This window comes from Meriones unguiculatus, chromosome 9 (genome assembly GCF_030254825.1).
Source record: "Meriones unguiculatus strain TT.TT164.6M chromosome 9, Bangor_MerUng_6.1, whole genome shotgun sequence".
In the NCBI taxonomy this organism is placed as follows: Eukaryota; Metazoa; Chordata; class Mammalia; order Rodentia; family Muridae; genus Meriones; species Meriones unguiculatus.
Window position 1 is genome coordinate 64066683 of NC_083357.1, and position 26230 is coordinate 64092912.

At 40.3% G+C, this 26230-nt stretch overlaps 1 protein-coding gene across 2 annotated transcripts in view; it reads right to left on the bottom strand.

Moving 5' to 3' along the window:
- Nucleotides 1-9133: 9133 nt before the first annotated feature.
- Nucleotides 9134-26230, bottom strand: part of Ppp2r2a (protein phosphatase 2 regulatory subunit Balpha) — a 55386-nt gene continuing 38289 nt past the window's right edge. For both annotated transcript variants that reach the window (XM_021654725.2, XM_060391369.1), the window contains exons 4-10: nucleotides 22168-22333; nucleotides 18522-18634; nucleotides 17535-17712; nucleotides 16830-16994; nucleotides 15809-15978; nucleotides 12640-12731; nucleotides 9134-10118 (exon numbers count right to left, since the gene is read on the bottom strand). In XM_021654725.2, the coding sequence (XP_021510400.1) occupies nucleotides 9839-10118; nucleotides 12640-12731; nucleotides 15809-15978; nucleotides 16830-16994; nucleotides 17535-17712; nucleotides 18522-18634; nucleotides 22168-22333 (1164 nt within the window). In that variant the 3' untranslated portion in view covers nucleotides 9134-9838. The remainder of the gene's footprint in view (nucleotides 10119-12639; nucleotides 12732-15808; nucleotides 15979-16829; nucleotides 16995-17534; nucleotides 17713-18521; nucleotides 18635-22167; nucleotides 22334-26230) is intronic.

Genomic DNA, 26230 nt, shown 5'->3' on the forward strand with positions numbered 1-26230 from the left:
AAGGACTCGACCCGTGGCTTTAAAGAAGCAGAAAACCCCAGTTCCTCCCCTCGGTGAAGCATGCATTCGTGCCTCCTACTGGACACAGTGTGAGGTACTTTGGAGCTAATCACCTTGTCGGAATTTCTAAAATTTCAATTGCAAAGGTAGCATGCAGTCCCCGGTGAAAAATCAGTAGTGGCTGGGTGTGGTGCACACCTGTCATCCCAGCCCTCTTGTAGACTGAGGCAGGAGGATCGCGAGTTCCCTACAGCCTAGGCTATAGAGCGAGCCCTTGTCTTCAAAGACAAAATAAAAAGGAAAAAAAAAATATACAGATTTCTCCAAACCCTGGCACCTACCTATCTCTGAAAATGGCCTACCTCCTGTATGCTGCTGACTGTTACTTAATGTTCCTAAATACTCCTACATAGTATCTTTGTCAAGTTTCCTTGACCTGATTTTTGTCTAGGGAGTGTTTTTCTCAATATGATACTTGCCTTTTAACTTGTTTAAATCTGCAGACGTTGAAATTTTTCATGTGATTCTCTCTTTTTTTTATGTGGTCTGAGAATTTTCTCAACACCAAGATATTAAACCCAGTGATATTAACACCAAGATATTAAATTACAGCCAGTGAGAAGGCTCTGCCAGTTAAGAAAGGCGTTTGTGGGCTGGAAAGATGGCTCAGAGAATTAAGAGCACTGGCTGCTCTTTCAAAGGTCCTCAGTCCAATTCCCAGCAACCACATGGTGGCTCACAACCATCCATAATGACATCTCGTGCCTTCTTCTGGCATGCAGCTCTCAGAACACTGTATATATAATAAACAAAAGATAAATCTTTAAAAGAAAAGGGAGAAAAAGGAAGAAAGGCACTTGCTGCGCAAACCTGAGTCGTTCCTCAAAACTCGTGGAAGACGGGAAGCTAACTCCGCAAAGTTGTCTTCTGACCTCCACAAATGCACTTGGCATGCGTCCCCCCTCTATAGATCATACATACCCATGCAATAACTTGAGATTTATTTTTAAGTTTTAGTTACATGTGTGTGTGCTGGATCCAAAGTGCCTTCAGAGGCCAGAGTATCAGATCGCCCTGGCGCTGGACTTTGGTAGTTGTGAGCCATCCGACTTGGGAGCTGAAAATCTAACTCAGGTCCTCTGCAAGAGCAGCACATGCACCTATCTGCTCAGCCACTTCTCCTGCCCCAGAAATAATATTTTTTTAAGATTATGAATTTACTGTAGGGGCTAGAGAAGATGGCTCAGAGGGTAAGAGCACTGGTGGTTCTTCCAGAGGTGCTGAGTTCAGTTCCCAGCAACCACAGGGTGGCTCACAACCATCTCTAATGAGATCTGGTGCCGCCTTCTGGCGTGCAGACAGACATTGTAGTCATAATAAATAAATAAATATTTTTTTAAAATGAGTGTATTGTATAACTAATTCTCTCTTAGAATTAGTTTTACATGTAGATTCTTCCTTAATCCTCCTGGAATAAACTTCATATTGTAAATTCTTTGTCTTTGAGTCTTCCCAACTTTGTAGCCAATTGACCCAATGATAAATACCTACCAACGTTTTTATTTACTGGCCTTTTTTGACACTTTGTAACCCACTCTGGTCTGCAATTCACTATGAAGTTCAGTCTGGTTCCAGCACTTGACAGATCCTCAGCCTCCTGAGCGCCAGAATTACAAGGGTGAGCCACCTTGCTTCGCTGAGATGTAGCCTCTTTTGTTTGTCTGCTTGCTTGCTTATTTAGGGTTTGTTTGTTTGTTTGTTGTGGTTTTTTGTTTGTTTGTTTGGCTTTTTGAAGACAGGGTTTCTCTAGGTAGCCATGGCTTTCTTGGAACTTGCTCTGAAGAACAGGCTTGGCCTCCAATTCAAAGATCTGCCTCGCCTGCTCCTTCCTCCCAAGTTCTGGGATCAAAGCTGTGCACCACCACCACCACCACCACCACCAGCCGGCTGATTGCACACAACTTCCCCCCATATTTCATAGTCTGTGTTGATTTTTTTTTTTTAGTTATATTCCCGGCCCCATTTTTCTTTTAGATGCTTCTTTTTATTTTAATTTTCTTTCTAGCCAGGATGATGTCACATGCCTACAATCCCAGCGGAAACTAGCCTAGTCTGCAGAGCCAGTTCCAAGATAACCAGGGCTATGGAAAAACAGACACATACACACACACACACACACAACCTACTCAAAACAACAACAAAAATACTTATTTTGCTTTTAGTTATGTTTATGTGTGTGGGTATGTTCAGTACTGAAGGTGCTACAGAAGTCAGAGACATCAGATCTCCCTTGAGCTAGTTACAAGTGGCTCGAGGCACACCCCATCTGTGTGCTGGGAACTCAATGCAGGTCCTTCCTCTGCAAGAGAAGTATGCACTCTTAGCCACCTAGCCATCTCGCCAGCTCACTTTTAGATGCTTCTTCAAAAAGCTTTATGTATTTTTAAATGTTTTCTTTGTCACTATCCACTAGGCCATCTCCCCAACCTTGATTTTTAGGTGTAAATAAAAATTAATTATATTTTGATCAGAGGAAATATATACTCTGAATAACTTCGATCACTTCTATGGAAGCATGTTTTATTTCAAGAAGTGTTCTGTATGAGGAGTTGGCCACTTGTAGGAAAAAGTAAGGCTAAGACGGGGAAAAAGAGAGAGCGTTCTCTCTTTGTCGATTTACAAGACTGAATATAACACTCCAGCTGAACCCTAAGTAATCAGTTCTTCGATATTTGAGATAACTGCATTACCTGGTAAACAAGTGTACAACAATTCAGTCTAGAGAAGAAAGCAAAATATCACCAGGTGTGGTGGCACACCGTCAGCCCCAGACCTCAGGAGTCAGAGGCAGGTCAATCTCTGAGTTTGAGGCCATCCTGGTCTACGTAGCTGGTTCAGGACAGCCAGAGCTATTTAGTGAGAGCCTGTCTCAAAAACCAAACCAAACCGAACGAAACCAAATATGTGTGCACGAAGACATGCAACCCTGAGTTTGTTCCTCAGCATTGTGGGGGAAAATTCAAAATAATGCTAATGCACATTTTCAAAAACCATATATAAAGGTACATAAAGATGATTTTCAAAAACCATATATAAAGGTACATAAACACAGTTGGATATATACTTTTCTAAGTGAGTGCCTTTCTCTTTGTTGCTAGTGCCTAAATCTACCGAAAAATCTTTTTAAAAATATGAATATATGTGCATGTCTGAGTACGGGGTTGTGCATGCGAGGGCAGCACCCACGGAGGCTTAGAGGAATCAGATACCCTGGACTGTAATTATAGGCAGCTGCGAACCACTTTGTGGGTGCTGAAGACTGAACTCAGGTCCTCTGGAAGAGCAGCCAATGTGCTTAACCCCCGAACTGTCTCTCTAGTTTCCATGAAAAATCTCTGAACAACCTCCAGTTTTGCAAAGAGAAAAAAAGGGGGATGGGGCTAAAATAGCAAAATAATTTTTTAAAATTATTCAAATATACTACTTTAATTTCAAGATTTATGTACTCCATCAGTCTACTACATCAATCAAGACAATGTATTGAGAAAAGCATAGACCTGTATATTAATGGAGTAGTTCAGACATAGATTCACAAGTATATAGTCAGTTGATTTTCATGAATATTGTTGAGGGCTGGAGAGATGGTGCAGAGGTTAAGAACACTGGCTGTTCTTCAAAGGTTCTGAGTTCAATTCCCAGCAACCACATGGCGGCTCACAACCATCTATAATGAGACCTGGTGCCCACTTCTGTTATGAAGGCAGAATACTGTATAAATAATAAATCTTTTTTTTTTTTAAAGAATATTGAGACCAATGATCCTCGACCACTTTTCTCAAACCTGTATGTTTTATACATCGTAAGTGGGTCATAGACCTAAATGTAAAAGCTGAAAGGCACTAAAAATAAGTCTTTGTCACTTTGAATTCAGCAAAAATTTTAGAAGACACCCAAAAAACATAATCCATAATAGAATAGAAAAAAAAAAAAAAACATGAGAATTAAGAACTGCTTTGAGGGCCTGGAGAAATGGCTCAGAAGTTAAGCACACTATTTGCCCTTACACAAGTCTCAGATTGTGTTCAAAATACCTACGTGATAACTAGTTCACAAGGGGTTCAGCGCTGTCTTCTTGCCTCTGAGAGCATGAGACACACACACACACACACACACACACACGGTGCCTAGAGATACATGCAGGCAAACATTCATATGCATTTAGCAACGAAAACAAACCCTGCTTTTCTGCTGAGATGACTCGGGGGATAACGGTACTTGCAGTCAACACATACATATGCTAAATTTGATCCCTGGGATTCACATAGCAGGAAAGAACCCATTCCCATAGCTTGTCCTTAGACCTCCATCTGTCCACCGTGACACAGAGAGAGGGAAAGGGGGAGAGAGAGAAATAAAATTAATAAAATCACCTTTTAGGTATTTTTAACCTAGATAGATACATCCATCTTTATAAAGGCCTAATGCAAATATAAAAACATTCCTCTGTGGATTTTCTCATTTTATGTCTAAATATTTTTTTACGCACCTGAGACTGACATAGTATATGTTGCAAAGTAGATACCCTCATCCTATTCTGACCTTTCCAGGCATGTCTCCTCTTCTCTCAAATAAAAAATGTAATAAAATTATGAGCATGAAGACACTTTTCAGAAGACCCCATTAGGAATGAAAAGGAACGAGCCTCATATTGAGGTAAGGTACTTTATGAAGCACACCCTGTAAAGGTCTTATATTTAGACTAGGAACTCAGAGCACACAAACATAAACTGGGTGGCATTGTTTTCTGTTTCTCAGGTTTTGTGTAAATGACTGTTCTGCTTGCATGTATGTATGTGTTTGTATGTATGTGCACCATGTGGATGATACACCCTCTAAGGCAAGAAGAGGGCATTGGATTTCTTTGCTATTGGGATCACGGATAGCTATGATCCACCATGTAGGTGCCAGGAGTTGAACCCATGTCCTCTGGAAGAGCAACAAAGACTCTTAATGGCTGAGCCAACACTCTAGTTCCTCCTGTCCCCCCCACCCCCTTTTGATAGTGTCTCCTATAATCCAGGCTGGCCTGGAACCCAATATAGCTGAGATGCCTTTGAACTCCTGATCCTCCTTTCAAGGCTGCTCTTATTACAGGTGTGCCCCACCACACCCCACTTATCTCAAATTGATAAAAATGAAAACCCAGTTTTTGTTCAGCTAATGGATGTAAAAACATGGGTGAAATATTTACGACCCAAGCTCCTGGTATTTTGGAAAGTATTTTTTGCAAATATGTCCCAGATCTTAAATATCCCTATCCTGTAAGGTCTCTAGGACTGTACACTAATAGTTTTTATACTGAGACGGGGAAGCTTATTATCCCAACATTTACTTGCAAAATAAACAAAGAAATCAACAACAGGAACTGGCCAAGGAGCATACACACAAGTGAGGCTATGCAGACAAGAAGCTTCTGTTTGCAGAAAATACTTGCAAGTCAGCCACCAGCATACACCTGTAATCCCAGCACTTGGAAGACAGAGAAGCAAGCAGATCATGAGTTCAAAACTACCCTTTGTCTCAAAGCAAAAAAAAAAATTTCTTGGTTTTGTTTTTCGAGTGAGGGTTTCTCTGTGTAGCCTTGGCTGTCAAAACTACTTTGTAGACCAGACTGGCCTGGAACCCACAGTGATTGCCTGTATCTGCCTCCCAAGTGCTGGGATTAAAGGTGTGCACTGCATGTCTTACTAGCAAAGCAAAATCTCAACATGGGTATCTGCTCAAAATGTCAGGGAGAGAAATAGTAAGGCATTAAGCTCATATTGGATGGCTCCAGTTCTTACAGAAAAGCCAACATAAGAGGGTGAGTGAACGCCCTCTCTGCTTAAGTACCTGTTAACCATCCAAAGAATGGAGTTTACACACATCTGTCATTAACTCAGCGCACATGTGCATAAAGATTCTGGCCTTGTAACAGGGCGCGTAGGATCTGCCTTTGCAAGAGATGAATGGTGAGTTCTTTTCCAGAGGCTGGAGCATTCCAAACACCAGCTGTCTATCTCTGCTCTCCATTCAGTGCAGTGTCGCATCGAATAGGGTATCACCCTGGATGTAAGCACACTTTGGAATTAGCCTTCACTTGACCTGGTATGGGTTTTTATGGGTCTCTCCTAGATCAGAAACCTGGCTCTCCTATTTAGTAACCAAAACATAGAACAGCTGATCAAGATTTAACTACTGCCCCCTAGTGGGAAATTACCCAAATAATCTGTTGCTGATCCTATTTCTTAGTCTTTCTATACCAGTTTAATTAACTTTCTGATTGAAGAATTCTTTGTAGAATTCAAAGTTTTGTGTTGTCCATGTAACAAACAAAGTGTTATGGGGGGGGGGGATTTTTATGTTAACTTTAAATCCATAAAGTCTCTAATTCAAACAGAGACCTACTGGGTCATACAGCCTAATACCATTCAGAAATACTGAAACCCAGCATTTGAGAACACCTCCAGGCTCACTGGCCATCTCACCTAATAGTTCAATGCAATGTTTTTATTCACAGGTACATATAAAATGAAGTAGGGTCAACTGCAAAGACTTAAGAATGTTGTGTAAAAAACTATCACACAGCTTCAATTCTCCATTTGACAGATCGACACCTGAAATGGGTTCTCAAATAGTCAAGAAAATTGGTAAGAGTCATTATTTAGACACACTTAATTTCAGGGTGGGGTAAGGACAGGGACTCCACCAGTAGCTATAGAACCTGCTCTGTGGTCTAGGCTGGTCTTGAACTCAAGAGATTAGCCTGCCTATCTCTCCTGTGGTGGCACTAAAGGTGTGTGCCACCACACCAGACCTTCTTTTTTACATTTAGTGTGTGTGAAAAGAGTGGATATGCAGGTCTGGAGGTCACTTCTCTCACCTAGGTCCCTGGGATTGAACTCAGATCACTAGGTTTGGTTCCAATTGCCTTGATCCACTGAGCCATCTTGCTACTGGCCCAGTGAGCAATCAATTCTTTGATGGGGTCAGGAAGAGACAGTGCCCATTTATTTCTATCTGAAATCATGGGGGGTAGAAAAGAAGATAGATATTCCTAAATAATTAAATGGTCTAAGTTTCACTAGACATGCTTTTGCCAGCGCTGCTTAGCCTCATATAGAATTTCCTAAAAACAATCACACCAACAAAATAAATGTGACTGTGTTTGCCCTTCTCTAGGGCTGATGGGATGGTCAGGGGTGGCAGTACTTGCTGAGCAAGCCCAGTGAACTGCGGCTTGATTGCTAGAGTCCATGGTGGAAGGAGAACCAATTTCTGCAGGCTGTCCTGTACCTCCACACGCATGCACCTAAAAATAAAACACGACAAAGCACCACCATGTGTTAAGATTTAGGGGTTAAAAAAAAACCCTTAATTTTAACAAAAACGTTCATAATTTGTTTTTTTAATTCTGAGGGATAGACAACTTAATGGCAAGGAGTTAGTTGTTATGTAAGTGTATAATAGGTCTATAAATTAGCTATTCTTAACTGCCCAGCCACCAAGTGAAAACTGACTTAACAGGACTAGAGCTCTCCCATACTAGCACTTCAAAAACATGGCAAGAGGCTAAATTATGTGTACTGGTAGCAAGAGATTAGGAAAATACAACCAAGTTGACAAGACTAAGTTTATTCTACAATTTTTATTAATAAAAGGTTGACCATATAAAATGAGTGGCTGGGCTTATAGTTTGCTACACCAATTAAAAAAAAAAAAAAAAAAACACTTAAGATAATATTACAATAGCTTATGATAGCATTCCTGACAGGCATTTTAAGTTTGGCAGTTGTTTCTTTTGACTATATAAAACTAACCCTTAGAGTGATGGATGAGAGTCATAAAAACTACCATTTGATTAAAAACCAAAACAAAAACAAAAAAAAAACCAAACTGCTTGGTGGTTCAAAGCCAAACAAACCATAGGGAAGCCACCATCCCAAAAGATTTTCAAAGATAACCAATCAAAGCTCAGTACCTCTGACCCTTCTGGATGGACAACTCCCACTTGCAAGCCAATGGAATAAATATACGCAGACTAAGAATGCACCCAAAGTTTCCAAATAAATTAGTAAAAGTGCCATTAAGAATCATCAGACATATCATCATCGTTTAAATACAAATTCAAATTTAACTTCAAAAGATACAGTAACTTTATTACATAAAATTTCTTCTGTGTGCTAAAAATGTTAATGTACAAGACATAATATTTGTGTAAGTGTAGAGGGAAGTGTGGTGGAGCTGTTTAATCATTTTTCATTACTTGAGAACAATAGGCAGTGGAAAATATATAAGCACACAGTCCTCTAAATTCAACATTGTTTTATCACTGTTCAACCAAAATATACTACCATTCTCATACAAATGCCTCCTCATTCATCTTTTAAAAATAAAGTCCATTCTCTCTCCATAAAGCTTCCTGCAGGACTGACCAAGGTCCACCCCATGCTAACTGGGGCACTCTCCATCTTTGGCTAGGGCCTCAGCAGTGGGACAATGTGGGGTAACGCACATCTGGTGCTTATGCAGCTGTTGCAGTCCATACAGGCACTGTACCTTTAAAAGCTTGTCCCGAATATACCTTTGGAAAACCAAAACAAAAAGACATATCTATGGCAAAGTACAATTCATTCTGATTCCACAGCAATCAGTACAAAACAGCTCTTTAGTGCAGCATCGGGTTTCATCTACCAAGTTACTTCCAGATGGAATTCCACTCTACTGCGCCTGAACAGCGAGGAGAGTCAACTTGTCTGCTTGGTATTTCCTAAGGCAATGAAATTAAGCACTGGAAGACTTCAGAGTGAAGCTCTACAGCCATGGTTCTCATTTACAGCAGCTTGGTTAACAGATGAGTTTAAGCACAAAAACAGAACTCTCCAGCATGTCTAGACTGAACCCTTAACAATAATATATGTTCAGCACATGGGTGCACAGAACCATGGCCCTCTCTGAGGCTCCATGGAAAAGAACACTTGATAAAAAATAGCTCACAAAAAAACCCAAGACAATAGAAACCCATTTCATTTCATTGCACCCAGGGATGACACAAAATAGTTTTAAAGAGGTAGATGAAAAAAAGAAAACCAGATTCTCCATTCTTTGTCACTTTTATTCAGTAGTAGTTTTTTTTTCCTTATTTTCAGTGCCAGACATGGCAAGGAGTGATTACAGCAAACTGTTATTAAAACATTTGTTCGCAACACATACCCCCGTTACCACTGACCCCAAACTGACTCATTTTGTGTGCTTTCGTTCTTCCTTTTTTTTAATATGCCACCACCAAGACCAGGTGGAAAGGGCAAGGGTAAGAGATGGAGGGGAAGAGTCCAGGAGGCCAGAGAGGAGGAATGCTACAAGCCACAGTAAGAATGAGCTGTATTTAATTTAAAAAAGAGGGGAGGGGTGTACCCCACAAATGATACAGTAATGAGGATACACAAATCCCATAGCATGACTGAAGGCGTTCACTGTGTTTGACGTCATCACAATGGAAGGCATAAAAAGTGGAGTACATCAATGCTGACACAGTCCAGTCCAGTCCACCAGGCAAGATGGTGCAAGAAGTCATTAAATTAAAAGTGCCCTTCCCTTCCCTAAATGGCTAGCAGACATGGAAAACAGCCCGGGATGCTTCCACACAGCTTTCTCCATGTGGCTATCAAATGTGTTGTTGAATGGCACACTGTCAAACACTGGAAAGGGGTGCCACAATGGACCGCTCTCTTATAGGTATGAATGCTAGATTCAACTATCTCACTAAGCAGGAAGTGGCTCCTCTGCAAGGACTGCCAGCCTAATTGACTTTGTCTTGAAATATGTACAGATTGTTTGTAGTCGCTACAGCAATGATGTTCTCCTTGGGGTGCCAGGCTGTATGAAGGATTTTCTTGTTGAAGTCTAGGCTGTCAACACTTATTTCATCTTTCTTTCGTTTGCCGCTTGCACAGACTTTGCGTGGCTTCAAAACTGTGCGAGGCTTATTGTTTTCTCGAGATGCTTCTAGGGTTATATCCCGCTTTGTGTTCCTGTCGAACATTCTGAAGAAATTATTGTAGGATCCAGTCATGACAACACTGTAAAGGTAGAACAAGCAGTCAAACACGTGTGACTTTACTGTAACAAATCAGTAACCATGCTGGCCCAGTACTCTAAAGGAAGCAACTTCTCTATGCTTACTTGAGTTAAAGACAGAGAGGCTACCGAAAACAAACCAAAAGCATTCAAACCCTCCTCCCAAAAACAAATTTAAAAAACTGAACAAAGCTGATAGCATCCAAGTACATTTCTATTTCTCTTCCTGGTAGGAGTTAACTCTATTGAGTTAATTTTAACTGTAGGCCAACAAAACTAGGGAGTGTCCAGAAGCAGCAACCTACAGAACTCATTCTAACTCTACAAATAACAGTCTAACCTCCTCCATTTAAAAAAAGAAGTGTTTCTAAGGAAGCAATGTTTCATGATACAAATTATGACCTGTTTTACTTGCCAGATGATCTTTTGTTTTCTTTTTTTGAGGTGAGCTCGCATTATGCAGCCCAGACTGGCCTCAAAATCATAACCCGCCTGGCTCAACATTCCTACTTAAAGGAATTATATGCATGTATCTGTATGTCAAGTGCAGATAATGTTTCATGAATGGTTATAAAAGACCTGATCAAGAAAATAACATCTTCATTAAGAGAAAATTATCGAAACTGTGATATAAAACAAATTTTTCGTATTTCATGAAACCTACAATGGCTTCACAAGTCACTATGTAGTGGAGGATGGCTTTGGGCTCCTGGCCCACTTGTCCTCCTCCTTCTAAATGCAGTTGTTACGGGTTCTATGCCAACAGACCTATTTTCTGAAAACATCTTAAACACTTGCTCAACTTTCACTAAACCTCTTCAAAAGCAAATCTTGATATCCGAAACCTTTCCTGTTTTACCCACCTTTCTCCGCCAGCCAAATGGTTTCTATAGTGACGGGGTATAAGGCACACTAAGAACTGGTCAGCTAATGTATGTCACAAAGGATTATTCTCTATTCAGAATATCAATCCCTCAAAGAACTGATAATCTCAATTAAATTCAAATTGGTACATGTCCCTGACAAAAATGAAACTTTAAAAATCCTTCTTTAAATATAATCCACATTCCAGGGCTACACAAAGAAACCCTGTCTGGGGGGGGAGGGAAAAAAAAAAAACAAAAAAAAAAAACAAATTAAGCTGGCACCCCCCCCAGCTTAATTGTAAGATTTGTACATAACCTATATTTAATGAGGAAATGCAATGCTCACACTGAGAAATTCTGTAAAATAACTATGCTATTGTATAACACAAAATGCACAGGTTATGAAAGACAAAAGACTGAAGGACTCTTCTAGAATAAAGAGAACAAAATATGAGACATGACACCAACAATAGGTCTTTCTTTGCCACCAAGGGATTGAGACCACCTGGTGGATCACCGACCAAAGCTGGCTCAAGAGGCCATAGCTGTCCTGGATGTGCTTTGTAGACCAGGGAGGCCTCAAACTCACAGAGATCTGCCTGTGTCTGCCTCCCAAGTGCTGGGATTACAGGTGTGTGCCACCATGCCAGGTGATCATAAAGGGTTCTCGGTGTTGAAAATAACTTCCTTCATAATGGAAGGAACTGAGAACTGCCACACAGCTGACAATGGAGAAACTGGCTGGGCAATTTGCCACACTTACACTCCAATATGTTCTCTTCACATCTGTCCTTCCTGGCTTCAAGATTAGCAGTGACATCACAGGTGCTTACCCACAGCAGGCCGGTGAAGAGTATGGCCAGCCTATTTTTGGGCCTCATATAAAACTCAGGTAATTATAACTTGCCAAGTAGATTAAAGGCAAGCATCCCAAGTTCCAGTGCTCTCTGCAACATCTAATGCCAAGGAATCTGAATCTATCAAGCTTTTTAAAACACAACTACTGCCAAATACAGCACCTCTAATTGCTTTAGATACGGACTAAAGTAACTCGAAAATTATGCTGTTTTAACTGAAACACAGTAAGCAGGAAGTGCTTGCAATAACATACAAAGTATTACTTCTGTGAAGTGAACGGAGCACTAACAAGCAGGGAGGCACAACACTGCATCAAGTATCTGCTACTGCCCAAACAGTTCTCCACAGTGGAGTAGCAACCAAACAAAAAATCTATCCTTTTAACTAACGCTGGCATTGCAGAGTTGCTACTTTGTTTTAAATGTTTCTGGAAAGTAGTTAGTGTCACTCAGGCTGGCCTCTGACTTCTAAGCTCAAACAATCCTCTGGTCTCAAGCTGCCCAAGTAGGTGGGAATACAGGCACACACTGCGCCTGACTAGCATAAAGGAGAAGGGGAAACAAGACTTTAAAACAATAATTTAAGACCTATCACTTCTTGCTCTAGATTTCTTTTGCTTTGGATTTACTCTGAAAATCAATGCTTAGTTTTTTCATTATGGCTCTACACATTACTAGATTTATTTCACAAGTACCTGGAAGAAAAACAAATGATTCATAATATCTGTCAAAAAATTAAAGTCATATTTTTACGTACTGTAACAAACAAGAGGGATGAAATAGCTAGTTTCTTTCCTTACCTGTCAGACCCATTCCAACAACATTCAAATTTGTCAAATATGCAGTCGTTTTCATACAGTGAGCAAAGTTTACTTCTGAGGTATTCATGTACCTGTAGAGAAAATACATTATCAGTTTACTTCATTTTCCTCTCAGATTAAAAATTAATATACTTAAAGAATGTGTATATTGAATCATACACAAGTCTAATTGTACTTCTCTTAATCCTTACAAACTCTTACACAGGCATATTTTCCTGTGACACAACTGAGGAAAACTACCTTTCTGCAATGTTCCCTGATAAGTGTAAATAAAACATCTATGATTACTCAAATCAGAAGGCACAGCCCTCCCCATAGGTTCACATATGTGGATGTTTGGTCCAAGGTTGGTGTAGAACGGATATGGTGGTGTGGCCTTTTGGAAGAGGTAATGCCACCGAGGGTGGGCTTTCAGGTTTCAAAAGCCCATGCCAGGACCTGTCTCTCTGTGCCTTTTGCTTGTGAATCATATAAAACTCTTCTTTAGCACCATGCCTGCCTGTCCACCAAGACCAGGCTGGCCTAGAACTCAGATCTGTCTGCCTCTGCCTGAGTGCTGGGATCACAGGCTCCACCCTGCTTAAATGCTTTCCTTTGTAAGCTGCTTTGGTATGTTGTCTCTTCACACCAATAATACAGTAACTGAGAAAACATCTATTTGAAAACGGCAGTTAAGAGACTAACAAAAGAACGTTTTAGCAGAATTTCATTTTCACTTCTCAGCATTCAGTCCACTACTACTGGTAAGAAAGCTGCTTCCTTCCCCTTTAAGTACCAATTTCCTAGCACAAATTTAACTTTGGCCTATTATTTTCGGTTAAATATACAGTAAAGAAAGGCTTTGGCTTAGTGATAAAATGGTTTTTCTCTGCTGCCCATCCCAGTCTCCTCTTTTTCATTTACCCACATTATTCAATAAAAATTGAATAGATGGCTAGTGGGTAATGCTTGGCCATGAAGCCCGATGAACCAAGTTTGATTCCCAAGATAAACATAGTAGAGAGAACAGAATCCCACATGTGTGCTATGCATGTACATGGCGCGCACACACAGATAAATTAACTAAAATATGAGTGTTGCTTTATATTATTCAATATAGAAAGCCAACAAACAGGTCGCTCTTTAGTAAGTAAATATGCTATTTAAAAGGCAGTCAAGAAGCATAGCACACTTCCACGGTGATGGCACTAACTACAAAGACATTCCTCAGTATTTGCGGAGACTGGAGGAAAAAGAAGTGTTAATTATTAGCCATTCCCTTTTTGCTGGAAAGAAGAAATGACACCCACCAGTGAGTACCTTCTGTTTTATTTTATTTATGTTGCCCAGGTCTGCCTCAAACTTAGGGGCTCTAACTAACAACCTGTCTGCTTCATGTTTCAGAGTTCTGGGATTACATGTGTGAATCTGCACACTGAGACCTAAACTCACTGTAAATGTCCACTTCACTTGATATAAATTGATAGAAGTGACTGATTCCAGCCATGTCTATATGACATCAAGTAAAAACTTCTAACACCCAGGAATTTCAACTATCGTAGGGTTGGGACAGAATTGGTGGGAAGAAAAAGAAACATCAAAAATAGCTCCAGTCCACAGAAGCCAGCAAGATAAGCATACAAATGCAACAGCTCTGCCATGATGTGACTCTATTCTCAATTGTTAATCTGATTCTACAGGCAGAAGACCAACCAGACAAGCAGCATTTAAGTCAGGCCCTAACGTTCAGCACTGCACAATGGTGCAGCTTTCCTGGAACAAGAGAAGACCATGAAGCTAGTCTCGCTGCCATGCATGGGGAAGACAATAAATGTAGCTCTAATTATTGTAGACAACAGTTGCTAACACTGTGAAAACAAAGCACTATTTCGCTCTCATTTTGTTTTCCAGTGAGAGACCAAAAGATAAAGTAGCAGCTATTATTAAGACCTAAAGTAGGTACAGTAAAGAAGTCTTGTAATGCCCTGAGGGGAAGAGCCACCTAACTGCATTCTTTCCCCACCCACTAGAGATACAGTTGCTAGGAAACTGGACCATCCTCCTAGGGAGAGATACCTGGTCACTGATGATCTGGGAACCTTCCTATAGCCAATCGATTCAAAATGTAGCATCTTAACCAATAGATGCTTGCCAGACAGGAACTGCCCCTGCCTTGGGCATGCTGGGAGGGACCAGAATCTATAAATGACCCAACTAGCCTGGGGACGGCGCACTCAGCTCCCACCGCTTCGGCGGTGGGTGTTGTGGGCCCAAGCTGCAGTTTGTAATTTAACAATAAAAGACCCTCGTGTGTTTTGCAACGGAGTCAATTCCTGTAGATCTTTTGGGGGCTCGCGAACTGGGTATAACACCAGACAGGGTATCTCTGTGTAGCCCTGGCTATCTATCCTCCAAACTCAGAGATCTGCCGGCCTCTGCCTCCTCAAGTGCTGGGATTAAAGACATTCACTACCGAGCCCAGCTTGATTTGTTTTCAATGCAACATATTAGAGGTTTGGAAAGTCAAGAGTCCTAAGAAGGTTATGTGTGTGTGTGTCTAATTTTTCTGAATGCACAGCAAATTTCCTGAGTCTGCTCCAGAATAATCTGACTGCTTTCTAAACCCTGATCCACAGGCCTGGCTGCCTTGTCCTGTGCTGCACTTTGCCCCTCAGTCTGATCTGCCTCTGATGTCAGTTATGGGTTAAGGATAGAAGCTAGCTGATAGAGAGAATCCTGAACTTACATTCTGTACTGGAGAGGCAACTCCTAAAGCCATCTGCTAAGATTTCAGGCCCTTTTAAACTTGAGACACTCATCAGCAAAAGGGAGTTAAGTCATGACTTGGTAGGTCAAATTTAATTAAGCTCTGCTTCACTATTACTCCACACTGTCTGGTGTCCTCTAAGTGTTCTCCCCAGCTCTGGTCCTGCCCACACTTCTCACTTCCACGTACAAAGTAACACACCATTATTGAACTACATGAATAACAAAATAAAGTTTACAACCCTGAACAGACAATATACACTCTACACAGGCAACAGTAACCCATTCACGGCTGAGAGAACAGCTAATGGTGACCTGTGTGCCACTCCAACAACCCTGTAAGTAGCAGCCGAATATACTTTCCACAGGTACACACTCTTCAAAAGAAACAAACTGCAAATACCTGGTATGTCTCCACGGGCCTGTTTTCCATATTCAAGTCCCAAATTTTGACTGACAAATAGTCTCTAGTCATCATATAGCGACCACTATGGCTGAATTTTACATCAGAAATAGAGGAGATGATTTCAGAAAAAAATGACCTGTTGCTGGGATCTTCAGGTTCTTCAAACACTGAAAACACAGGGAAAAGGTTTCATATGTGGGCTTGGATAAATCATTTTCTAAAATAACCATTCAAGAAAGGTAAAATCACAGGCTAATCTAGAAAAATTAGAAACATTTTGCCAGCTTTGGGGACCTGTTTCCTCACAAAGTCTTGAGAAAACGATTGATGACTACGAAGTGCAGAGCTCTGCTAACAAGGTAGGGGTCTGACTTTTCACAGGACTCTCACGGACTTTTGCTGCAGTATACAACCTACCTCACTGTCTCTAGACTGTCACTCTGGAAGCCACCACTTGCCCACCCATCCACATTTCTAGGATTTTGGTAACTGGCACATACATGAGTTCTGTAATGTAACCAAAGCCAAGAAAATAATTCTTATAACCCACCACCCCTTTTTTTTGTAAATTTATTTACTTTTATCTTATGTGTATGGTTATGTATACATGTGCACGTATGTAAGTACACCATGTGTGAGCAGTGTCTAAGGGTGGCAGAAAAAGGTGTTCGATCCCCTGGAACTGAAGCCACCTACAGCTGTGAGCTGCCATGCTCTTCTTAGCTGCTTAGCCATCTCGCCAGCCTCACCATTTTAAAGCTAGTGTTTTCCCAAAATTTTATAAGGACAAAAATCCTTTCCTGGGGGAGAGGGGGGACCTTCCTGGTAAGTTCAAAAGGTTAAAGAGTGAGGACTAAGAAGGGAAGAAAGGAGGGGAGCTTTGTATCCAATGCTGGAGAGCTCAACTGCACCCTATCCCCAACAGACACCGCCCCCTGTGCTTCCAGTGGAGTACCAGACTCACAGGCTCAAGACGGGACTGAGCAGACCGCCACTGAAAGGGCAGAAACGCACTTACACTTAGAATGCCTGTCACAGAGCGCAGATGCCCTCATGTCACATAACCGAATAGTCCCTTTACTGCTGCTGTACACGAACGTGTTACAGCTGTTGGGATGAAATTCTGCAGCCGTTATCACCTCTGTGAGCTCTTCCATATTGGCAGGCTTGATATCCACAATATCTAGACAGCATTTCATTAAGGAATCTCCACTTGGAAAAGGGCAAATAACTAAGATTAAGTATTTCTTCTCAGTAACCTCACATAATGTGAGCTACCCCAGAAATGTTCAAATGCATTTTGTATCTTTTCTTTTTTAGTAAAACTTCCGACCATATACTCGTCTAGAACTCCTGCTCCTCCAGCGTCAGCTCGCTGAATTATGGGCACTGTGAAACAGCACTGTTACACATGAGCAGTAATAAATCTTTCCATCAGTTTCATGTTCCAACTTCAAAGAGAATATTTTTGTAATTAAAATCTTAAATACTGTACAAATATAGCAAAACACTCAATTTCAATTTTCATAGGCACAAAAGAAATTTTCTAGAACTCCATAAATTCTATTTTACGATTAGCTTATATGATACTTGTTTTCTTATTAAGTTTACTTTTTCCCAGTTTTAATAGATGGAAATACACTATAAAGGACTGTACGTGTTAGAGAGAAGATTAATCTAATGTGGATGAGCATAATATGAACTAAACAAATCAAGTGGATACTAAAACTCCTGTCTGTAATTTCCAGATGCCAGAGATTAATCCGCAAATCATCCGCTGATAAGTAGGTTTCATAATCACTATTGATAGAAATTGAGTTGATGTGATAGGTGTGGGCATTGGCAAATATTCTCCGTGGACTGGCCTCCACCATTAGATCCATGGGCCTGAACACTGGCACCTGTCAACAAAATACAAAAATCCAGAAAGTAAAATCCTTCTAAAAAGTACTCAAGTTTCAGAAGACCATTATTCCACTTCTGAGAAAACAGGACATAGAATATAGTTAAGAATGAGGGTTGTTTTTTTTTGTTGTTGTTTTTAAAGCCACTGATGTTGGATTTTGGCTCTATTTAAGCACTGAACTGGAAAGAAAGAAAGAAAGAAAGAAAAAACAAAAACAAACATCTGAATAGCCTACCTTTTTCTCCAGAAAGAAACAGTACTAGTTTACAGATCATAGCTCTGGTATAAACTAGCAAATATTTATGGTTTTGAATTAACAAGGCTAAAAAGGAAACTAAGTTTCTTATTCTTAGCATCTTCAGCACAAACTGTTACAGTTCTGCTATTTGCACTTTTCTGAACTCCAAAGCTCACTTAGCAACAACTAAGGCTCCAACCCCAAAAGCCAAAACCAGTAAACAGCATAGTGTAAAATACAGTCTATGTGCATCCCAGCTCTGCCTTTGGCAGCAGTGAGACCTCTATGGAGTTGTTTGTTTCAATGGGAGAGATGCAACATCTCATAAAAAACTGGTCACCAGCGGGACTGGGAACAGAGGCCATATGGCATCTGCTTGGGGCCAGGCTGTACAAATATTGACAAAAATCCAATCAGAGGCTTTTTTTTCCTTCTTTGAAATTAGGGTCTCTATACAGCCCTGGATGTCCTGGAAAACACCCTGAAGACCAGGCTGGCCTCAAACTTAGTAACCTTCCTCTACGCCACTGTTCTGGGATTGGGAGTCGTTTTCATTATGTACTTACCCGTAGTGTAGTAACTGTAGTAGGATCTCTATACCTTCCATCTTCCTCTTTCAAGTTATAGCCTTCTGGTCTTTTGTCTCTTTCACTGATTTTCCATAATTTTATTGTTTTATCTGGGGAAAGAAAAAAAAAAGTCTTCAAAATGGCAAGAAAATAATTACGACAGAAAAGCCATTTGAAAAATGCCATTTAATACTTTATTAAAGGAATTTTTAATTTTCCTTTTTTTTTTGAGGCAGGGTTTCTCTCTATGTAACCCTGGCTGTCCTGGAACTACCCACAAAGACCTCGAACCTACAGAGAAACAGGTGCCACTGCCTCCCAAGTGCCGGGATTAAATGTGTAAACCCAGCTTTTTAGACAAGGTCTCTACTACACAGACAAGGCTGTCTTCAAAGTCAAAGAAAGATCTTCCTATTCCTGATGCCCAAGTGCTGGGATTAAAGGCATGGTCCACCGTGATTAGCTGCTGCTTTTTTTTTTTAAGACCAGGTTTTACTGTAAACCAGAACCCCTTCCTAGAACTCTTACATAGCTCAGGTTTTGGAATTAAGAGTCAGCCCTACCTCCAGCACAAGCTACTCTTAACAACAACAAAAGGAATCCACATCCACGTGCCTTTTAATCAAGTCAGACCTCTAACTCTCTCAGAAACCCTGAGAACCGTTTGCTGTGTATAAACACACAGCAACCTGCATAAGCATGCGCATGCACACTTGCCCGACATTCAGTATTAAAGGCTGAAAATATACAACTGATTCAGCACTGCCTATTACTGAGCTGGAGTGGCAAGGCCAGTTCCTGGGATCCTGCCCAGAATATCTTATGGAACACTATCCTCCTTGATGGCATAGCATGAGTCTTTTGAATTGGCCTTTTCTCCTTTTGCATCAGGGATTCCCTAAATACACAGTGGGGGCCTGAAAAACAGTGATTAGAAGCAAATCCTCAACTCCTTCTTAACAAAAATCCACATAATTCAAGGATGTACACAACAGCCTATTTTTAAAAAATATTTTTAAGCTTGGAATTAAGTTTTGACTTATAGAAAGTTTCAAAGATAGGTGTATTCACACTTTACCCAGTCTCTCTAACGTCAACATCTTATGCAACAATGGCACACTTGTCAAACCATGTGCAACACCACCAAAAGGAAAGTGCCCCTGAGATTTGAATGTTTCCCCTAACATCCTTTTTCTGTTCCAGGATCAAAACACCATGGCATTTTCCCATCAAGCTCCCCCAACCAGCACCAAGTATCACTTAGCTGTGTCTTAGTTAGAGGTCAGTAATAACAAAAGAAAAACTTACAGTCTGTTCAATCTGGTGATTCAAATAATCATGGCCCCTAGAGGCTCATACCTTTGAACACTTAAGTCACCAGCGAGTGTCACTACTTGAAAAGACTAAGAGGTGTGGCCTTGTTAGAGAAAGTGTCACTGAGGGTGGGCTTTGAGGTTTCCAAAGCCCATGCCAGATGCTGTCCCTGTCCATCTGCCCCATGGCTCTTCCCCTCCCCAACTTGTGGATCCGGATGTAGCTGCCAACTGCTTCTCCAACACCATACCTACCATGCTCCCTTCCATGATGACAATGAACTAAACCTCTGAAACTGTAAAGTAAACCCCCAATTAAATGCTTTCTTTTTTAAGAGTTGCCTTGGGGGGTGGGGGTGGGGGTTTGCCTTGGTCTCAGTGTCTCTTCACAGCAATACAACAGTGACTAATACAACGGCCTTAAATAATTTAAGGCTGATCAGATTTGGGCATGGTGACTCACAAAACCAAAACCAAATCAAAGAAATGCTTATTTGGTGGCACCTTTGCAACTATGGAAGCTGTACTGAACATACACAAGTGAATGGTAACTACATGTCTGCAAAGAGAGGAAGGGAAATGGGACCTGAGCCCTCACTGGGCCTCACTTAACTACTGTCTGTACTTGAACCCTTGAAAGCCTGTGCTTGAACTTGGCCTTAGAAAAAGTAAAACTATGAAATGAACTGCCATGAAGTAGAGCTTGCAGCCCAAGCTTGCAATCTCAACCTGGGAAAAGCAGGAGCATCCCAAGTTCAAGGCTGACTTGAGTCAGAAACAAGTTCACAACCAATATATGAAACTTATCCAGAATCCATGGAGAGAGAGAGAGAGAGAGGGGTAACTCGGTGTTACGAAGCATGCCTTTAATCCTAATACCCAGGAAACAGAGGAGAGACAGAACTCTACAAGTCCAGGTAAGCCTGGGCTACATGGTGAGACCCTGTCTCAAAAACGGGGGTGTGAGGAGGACCCACCCTTGAATACACAAGTTAGTGGTGGAGTACTTTCCTAGCTTGCAATGTGTAAGGCCCCAGGTTCAATCCTTTGTACTGTAAAACCAAACACTCCAAGACATGTACTGTACAATATATAACACACTTACTAGGGACATTTGCTTCTAAAAGTTTATATATATATATATATAAAATAGTATAACCATGTATTGTTTGATATTTAAAAAAAAAAAGTGTCTGAGTACTACTTGAAGTATCTCAGTTTACCACAAAAATTTAATTGAGAAAAATGGGTCCTGAAGAGTCATGGAATAAAGAGTAGCAATGTTTATGGACTGCATTCCCAGAAATTCAACAGTACAGGATGTATGAGTGGGCTCTAAATATCTTCCACTGTGTTACCCTAAGTAGTCAGGAGCCTACACTCTGTAAATAGAAAGGTGTAAGTGCTAAGGTTTGCTTCTTTTAATAGTTAGGTGAGGAAACGTGAGATTTCTGCTAATGTGTCTGCCTCAAAAAAGTTTTAATCTAAATTTTAGTGGACCATGCCACCCAGAGCTCCAAATACCACCCCCATCTCTTTAATCTCCAGGTCCTAATTATGAGCCAAGTCATATAGGGAAAAAAAAAATCATTCAACTCCTTTTATTTCTTTTTTTAAAATAATTCATGCGCATTGGTGTTGTCTCGTGTGAGCGTATCAGATCCCTTTGGAACTGGAGATACAGACAGTTGTGAGCTGCTTTTTGGGTACTAGAAACTGAACCTGGGTCCTCTGAAATGGTAGTCAGTGTTCTTAACCACTGAGCCATTTCTCCAGCCCCAATCATTCAACTCTTAATTTGTCATACAGGTCTTCAAATTGTGGCTAACATCTTATACACTAACCCTCATTAGTAACTTTCCTTACACAGTACAGTTAATATGGGAAGAATCTTCTTCCAGCTATGTGGCTTATAGGGAAGAAAGTGATAGACTAACAGAAGTCAGGGAATAAGGATTCTCTCCTAGAGATGATCTTGGCACAGAAATCATGCTCTGCAGAGTTGGAAAGGAAAGAAAAGGAGCACCTTCTGAGCACTGCTTCTGCGTGCCGCATTACTAGGTTATTATACATTCACAACAGCACTGTAGGGCAGACAGTGCTGCTCTATGTCTGCTGGTAAGAATATTCAACTCCCTATTCAGGATCAGCCAAAGGAGGCAGGAATAAAAATCGGCCTAAATAAAAATTGGTATCCACAAATCTGAAAGTTGCAAGTAACCAATAAAAGAAACAAAAGTAGTAGACTTTACATTCGTACAGGGAGGGGCTGTATACTCTATAGGCCATGTGCTCATGTGGGCACTTGAAAGCAAAAGATGCACACTTACCGTTGGTAGACAATAAAAACTGGGCAGCGTTTTTCTGGGGTAACCACCTAATTTTGTTGATCTTCTCTTCTATTTCTAAGCTTTTCAAGTAGTCAAATTCTGGCTCATGGCTCTGGAAGGTGCTGTAAACATTGTATTCTCCTCTGCTATGAGACTGGATTTTGTTCTACAACAGAAAAAAAATATTTGGACTATGTTGAGAAATATATCAAACCATAATCAACTCAAAAGACTTTGAAAATTGTGGATAAGCCTACTAGGCAGTTCTATCTTACATACTATTACCCTGCTTACTGTATTTAAAGTTCTTCAAGGAGTAAGAAAGCTTTAGAAAGAGTAAGAAGGAAACATTTCCTAAGTAAGCGTCATTCAATAGGGAAACAGTGGACCAAATACAGACTGATTTGATTAACTTGCATGGTAAGTAGCATGGTCATACGGTTAAAGAAGAAATCTGAACACCACAATCATGGATATCAAAAATATAAAAATCAGGAGACAGTGTTTACAAACAGCTGGCTAGAGAACATTTTGTCAGCTCTGTTATCTAATGTGATGGCTCATCTTTCTTGCCATTCCAGAAGCCTCCCTTCTGTATTTCACTACTGAAAAGCCCTTAAGAAGGGAGCCCTCATAAATCTAAGAACCCCATATGACCCCTAATACCGATATTTTTGCTAGCTATTAAGTATGTATCAGCGGGCTGGAGAGATGGCTCAGAGGTTAAGAGCACTGGCTGTTCTCCCAGAGGTCCTGAATTCCCAGCAACCACATGGTGGCTCACAACCATCAGTAATGACATCTGGTGCCCTCTTCTGGCCTGCAGACGTACATGTAGGCAGAATACTGTATACATAATATATAAATACACAATAAATAAATATATTTTTTAAAAAGTATGTATCAGCACCCTAGCAATGCCCATGATAAACCTCTGCTATACAACTTCCTCTTCTGAGTTCTTATCACAGGGACCTTACACACGGACGCTTGCTTCGTGTACTTAGTGTCAGTCTGCTGATACATACTTTTCAAGTAAAGGGATTAGATATGAACATTACTTGTGAAATACTTCAGTTAACACTGTAGCCTAGCAAAAGTGAGAATTATAATCACACTTGCAATTTCATCTTGTGACCTATCACACCATTAGAAACACTTTCATGGGAATTAAAAATACTGAAAATCTTATTCAAAAAGAACCTTTGGAAAAGTAGTTTAAATAAAAATACAATTTTAAAGCTGGTGGTAATGGTACACGCCTTTAATCCCAGCACTCTGGGAGGCAGAGGCAGGCTGATCTCTGTGAGCTTAGGGCAGCCTGGTCTACAAAGTGAGTCCAGGACAGCCAGGGCTTTGTTCCACAAAGAAACCCTGTCTGCAAAAACAAAACAAAAATAAACAAACAAAACAATTTTATGGATAGACAATCATTTTTAATTAAAACCAAGTTATCAAGTGGAATATTTACAGTTAGCAAAATAGCCTGTTCCTCATCCATATCAGCAGAAAACTGTTAAATTATATTGGAAACACATGCTTTAGTTCGTTTTTTTTTTTTCTAACAGCACAATCAAGACTGTTCAGTCAGTTATTCTTGCACACAAGTATTAGTGAGTGGGTTGGCTGAAACTGTTAAGACTGCAGGGCGTACCAAGAACATACCCATCCTTGGGGGAAGGGATGCTGGTGTCAAAGTCAATCTCAGTATTTGTCCCCATGGCTATGTACGCCAAATTATGTAAGGTATTACTCAAATATCACATGCTGGCAATCTTCCACCTAAATTTGCCCCGCCTCATATGAAATAATAAACAAAACTACAGTGGAGTTATTACTGCAAATACTATTTTACCTTAAAAATTCCCCAAACAAAACCAAGAAGTCTGGAAGCTTCAGCCTATAAGAAACATCTTCTCCCCAAAAGGGAAAATTTTACCAGAGAATATTTTATCTTAAGGATAAAAGGAATCACATGTCACTACGCAAAGAAGAACCTCACTCCCAAGACAAAGCAACAGACAAGATGGCCTAGCACTAACAAAAAGACAGCTCACACTGAAGCGAGCCTGCAGCCAGCCCTGAGATTTTCCTCCACAGGAGAACCTGAGCTTAGAACCTGCACTGTTCTGTAATAATGGACCCAGGACAGTGAACAAGCACAAAGAAATCATTGTCTTCAACATAGACCAAAGTCAGAAGGCAGCTTTTCTGGGTTTTGCTTAAAACAAAACCAACCCCCAGCTTTCCTAAAGCTCGAAGAATTATGATGCATTTTAAAATGCTCTGAGCTTTAGTTTTCTTGCATGGCCTTTTCAAGTCTATTCTTCTTAGTTTGCCACTTTTGATCACTACAAGTATCTATTTTCTTCGCCATATGCTCTTTTGCAGGCAATTTTCCCTAACTAATTTACAGGTAGTTTATTCAACACCTGTTTGTATTAGTATCTGACATATAGCAGGCCTTCAGTCAAGATTCCCACCTGAGCTGTAGCAGCAAGAAGAATGAATAAAAGGTGGCGCTGGGAAACCACACATGGAGCAGAAAAGACTTAGCAATGCTCCTTTGTTCACACATTTCTCAGATTCTAGATTGGGTTTATTGGTTATTTTCATGAACTACAGAACTGAAAAATTCAACCCCATCCATTTTTACATCTTATACACTTTAGCATTTCTAAGATTGTATCCCATTGGTGCAGGAGGGTATGGTGAGGAGAATCTTAGGCGGAGGCCTGGGGAATAGTTAACAGCCTCATTACCACAAGCGTTGACTACCTTATGAATTTTCTTTATTTCACCACTATGACTTTAGTGGGCTTACCTATTCTTTAATAAATAAATTTAACTAGTTAAGAAAGAGACAGGTGACAGTCCAGATACAGGAGGCATTCAGGACACAGACAGACAAGCAGAAAGATACCTCCCTCATCAAAAAAAAAAAAAAAAAAAAAGGAAAATAAACTCAAAGCAACAAGAATGAAATAGCAAATCCCATCAGTAACAAAAGAACAGCAACTGAAAGACAACAAATCTAATCCATACTACTACATACAAAGGACTCTGTAATAACAGAAGGACAAAAATTTTCCATGATTAAATTGGACTAAATAAGCATGGTGGTGGTACACACACACCTTTAACCTCAGCACTCCAGAAGTAGAGGCAGATTGATCAAGGCCAACCTGGTCTACAGAGTGAGTTCCAGGCCAGCCAGGACTACACAGAGAAACCCTGACTCCAAAAAACAAAAACAAAAAAAGACTACAGCAATGTATGACCACAAAGTCAGCTTTACAGAAGATATCTAAGGAAGAGAAAAGCAAATCCATCTACAAGGCCACAGAAAGAATAGACCACAGGCTGGAGAGATGGATCAGAGGTTAGGAGCACTGGCCTCTTTATAGCAATAGAAACTCAAAACACATAACTATAATTTCAGCCACGATGGTGGCACATACCTTTCAGAGATAGCCAGGCTACATAGTGATACCCTTTTTTATTAAGGTGATTAAAAAAAAAAAAAAGAAAAAAAAAAGATTTCCCAACCTAGACCTTCAAAGAACATTGAGTGTTTCTCCAATTATTCCAGTAGTTCATAAAATAGAAAAGGACACATTAGCAAAGTCTTTATTAGTATCACTTTAACACCAAAACCGAAGATGCAACAATATATCCCAGACCAACTACCCTGATGGAAGGGAAAAAAACAAAACAAAATACCAAATACCCCAAACCTAAAAATCTTGCCACCCGAACTCAAGAATACATCAAACAGATCATCAAGTTGATTTCATTCCAGAGATGCAGAAGTGGATGGTTCAACATCTGTAAATCAATAAATGTTATGAAATGGACTGAACGACAGAAATCATATGGCCATCACAGTAGATACAGAAAGGGCTTTTAACAAATTCCAACATTCCTTCATGTTAAAAGTCCTGAGGATAACTGGAATATAAAGACTATATCTCAACATAATAAAGGCCATAAGACAAATCTATAAGCAACATTAAATGAGGAAACCTCAAACCTCAAAGTATTTACAGTAAGACCAGGAATA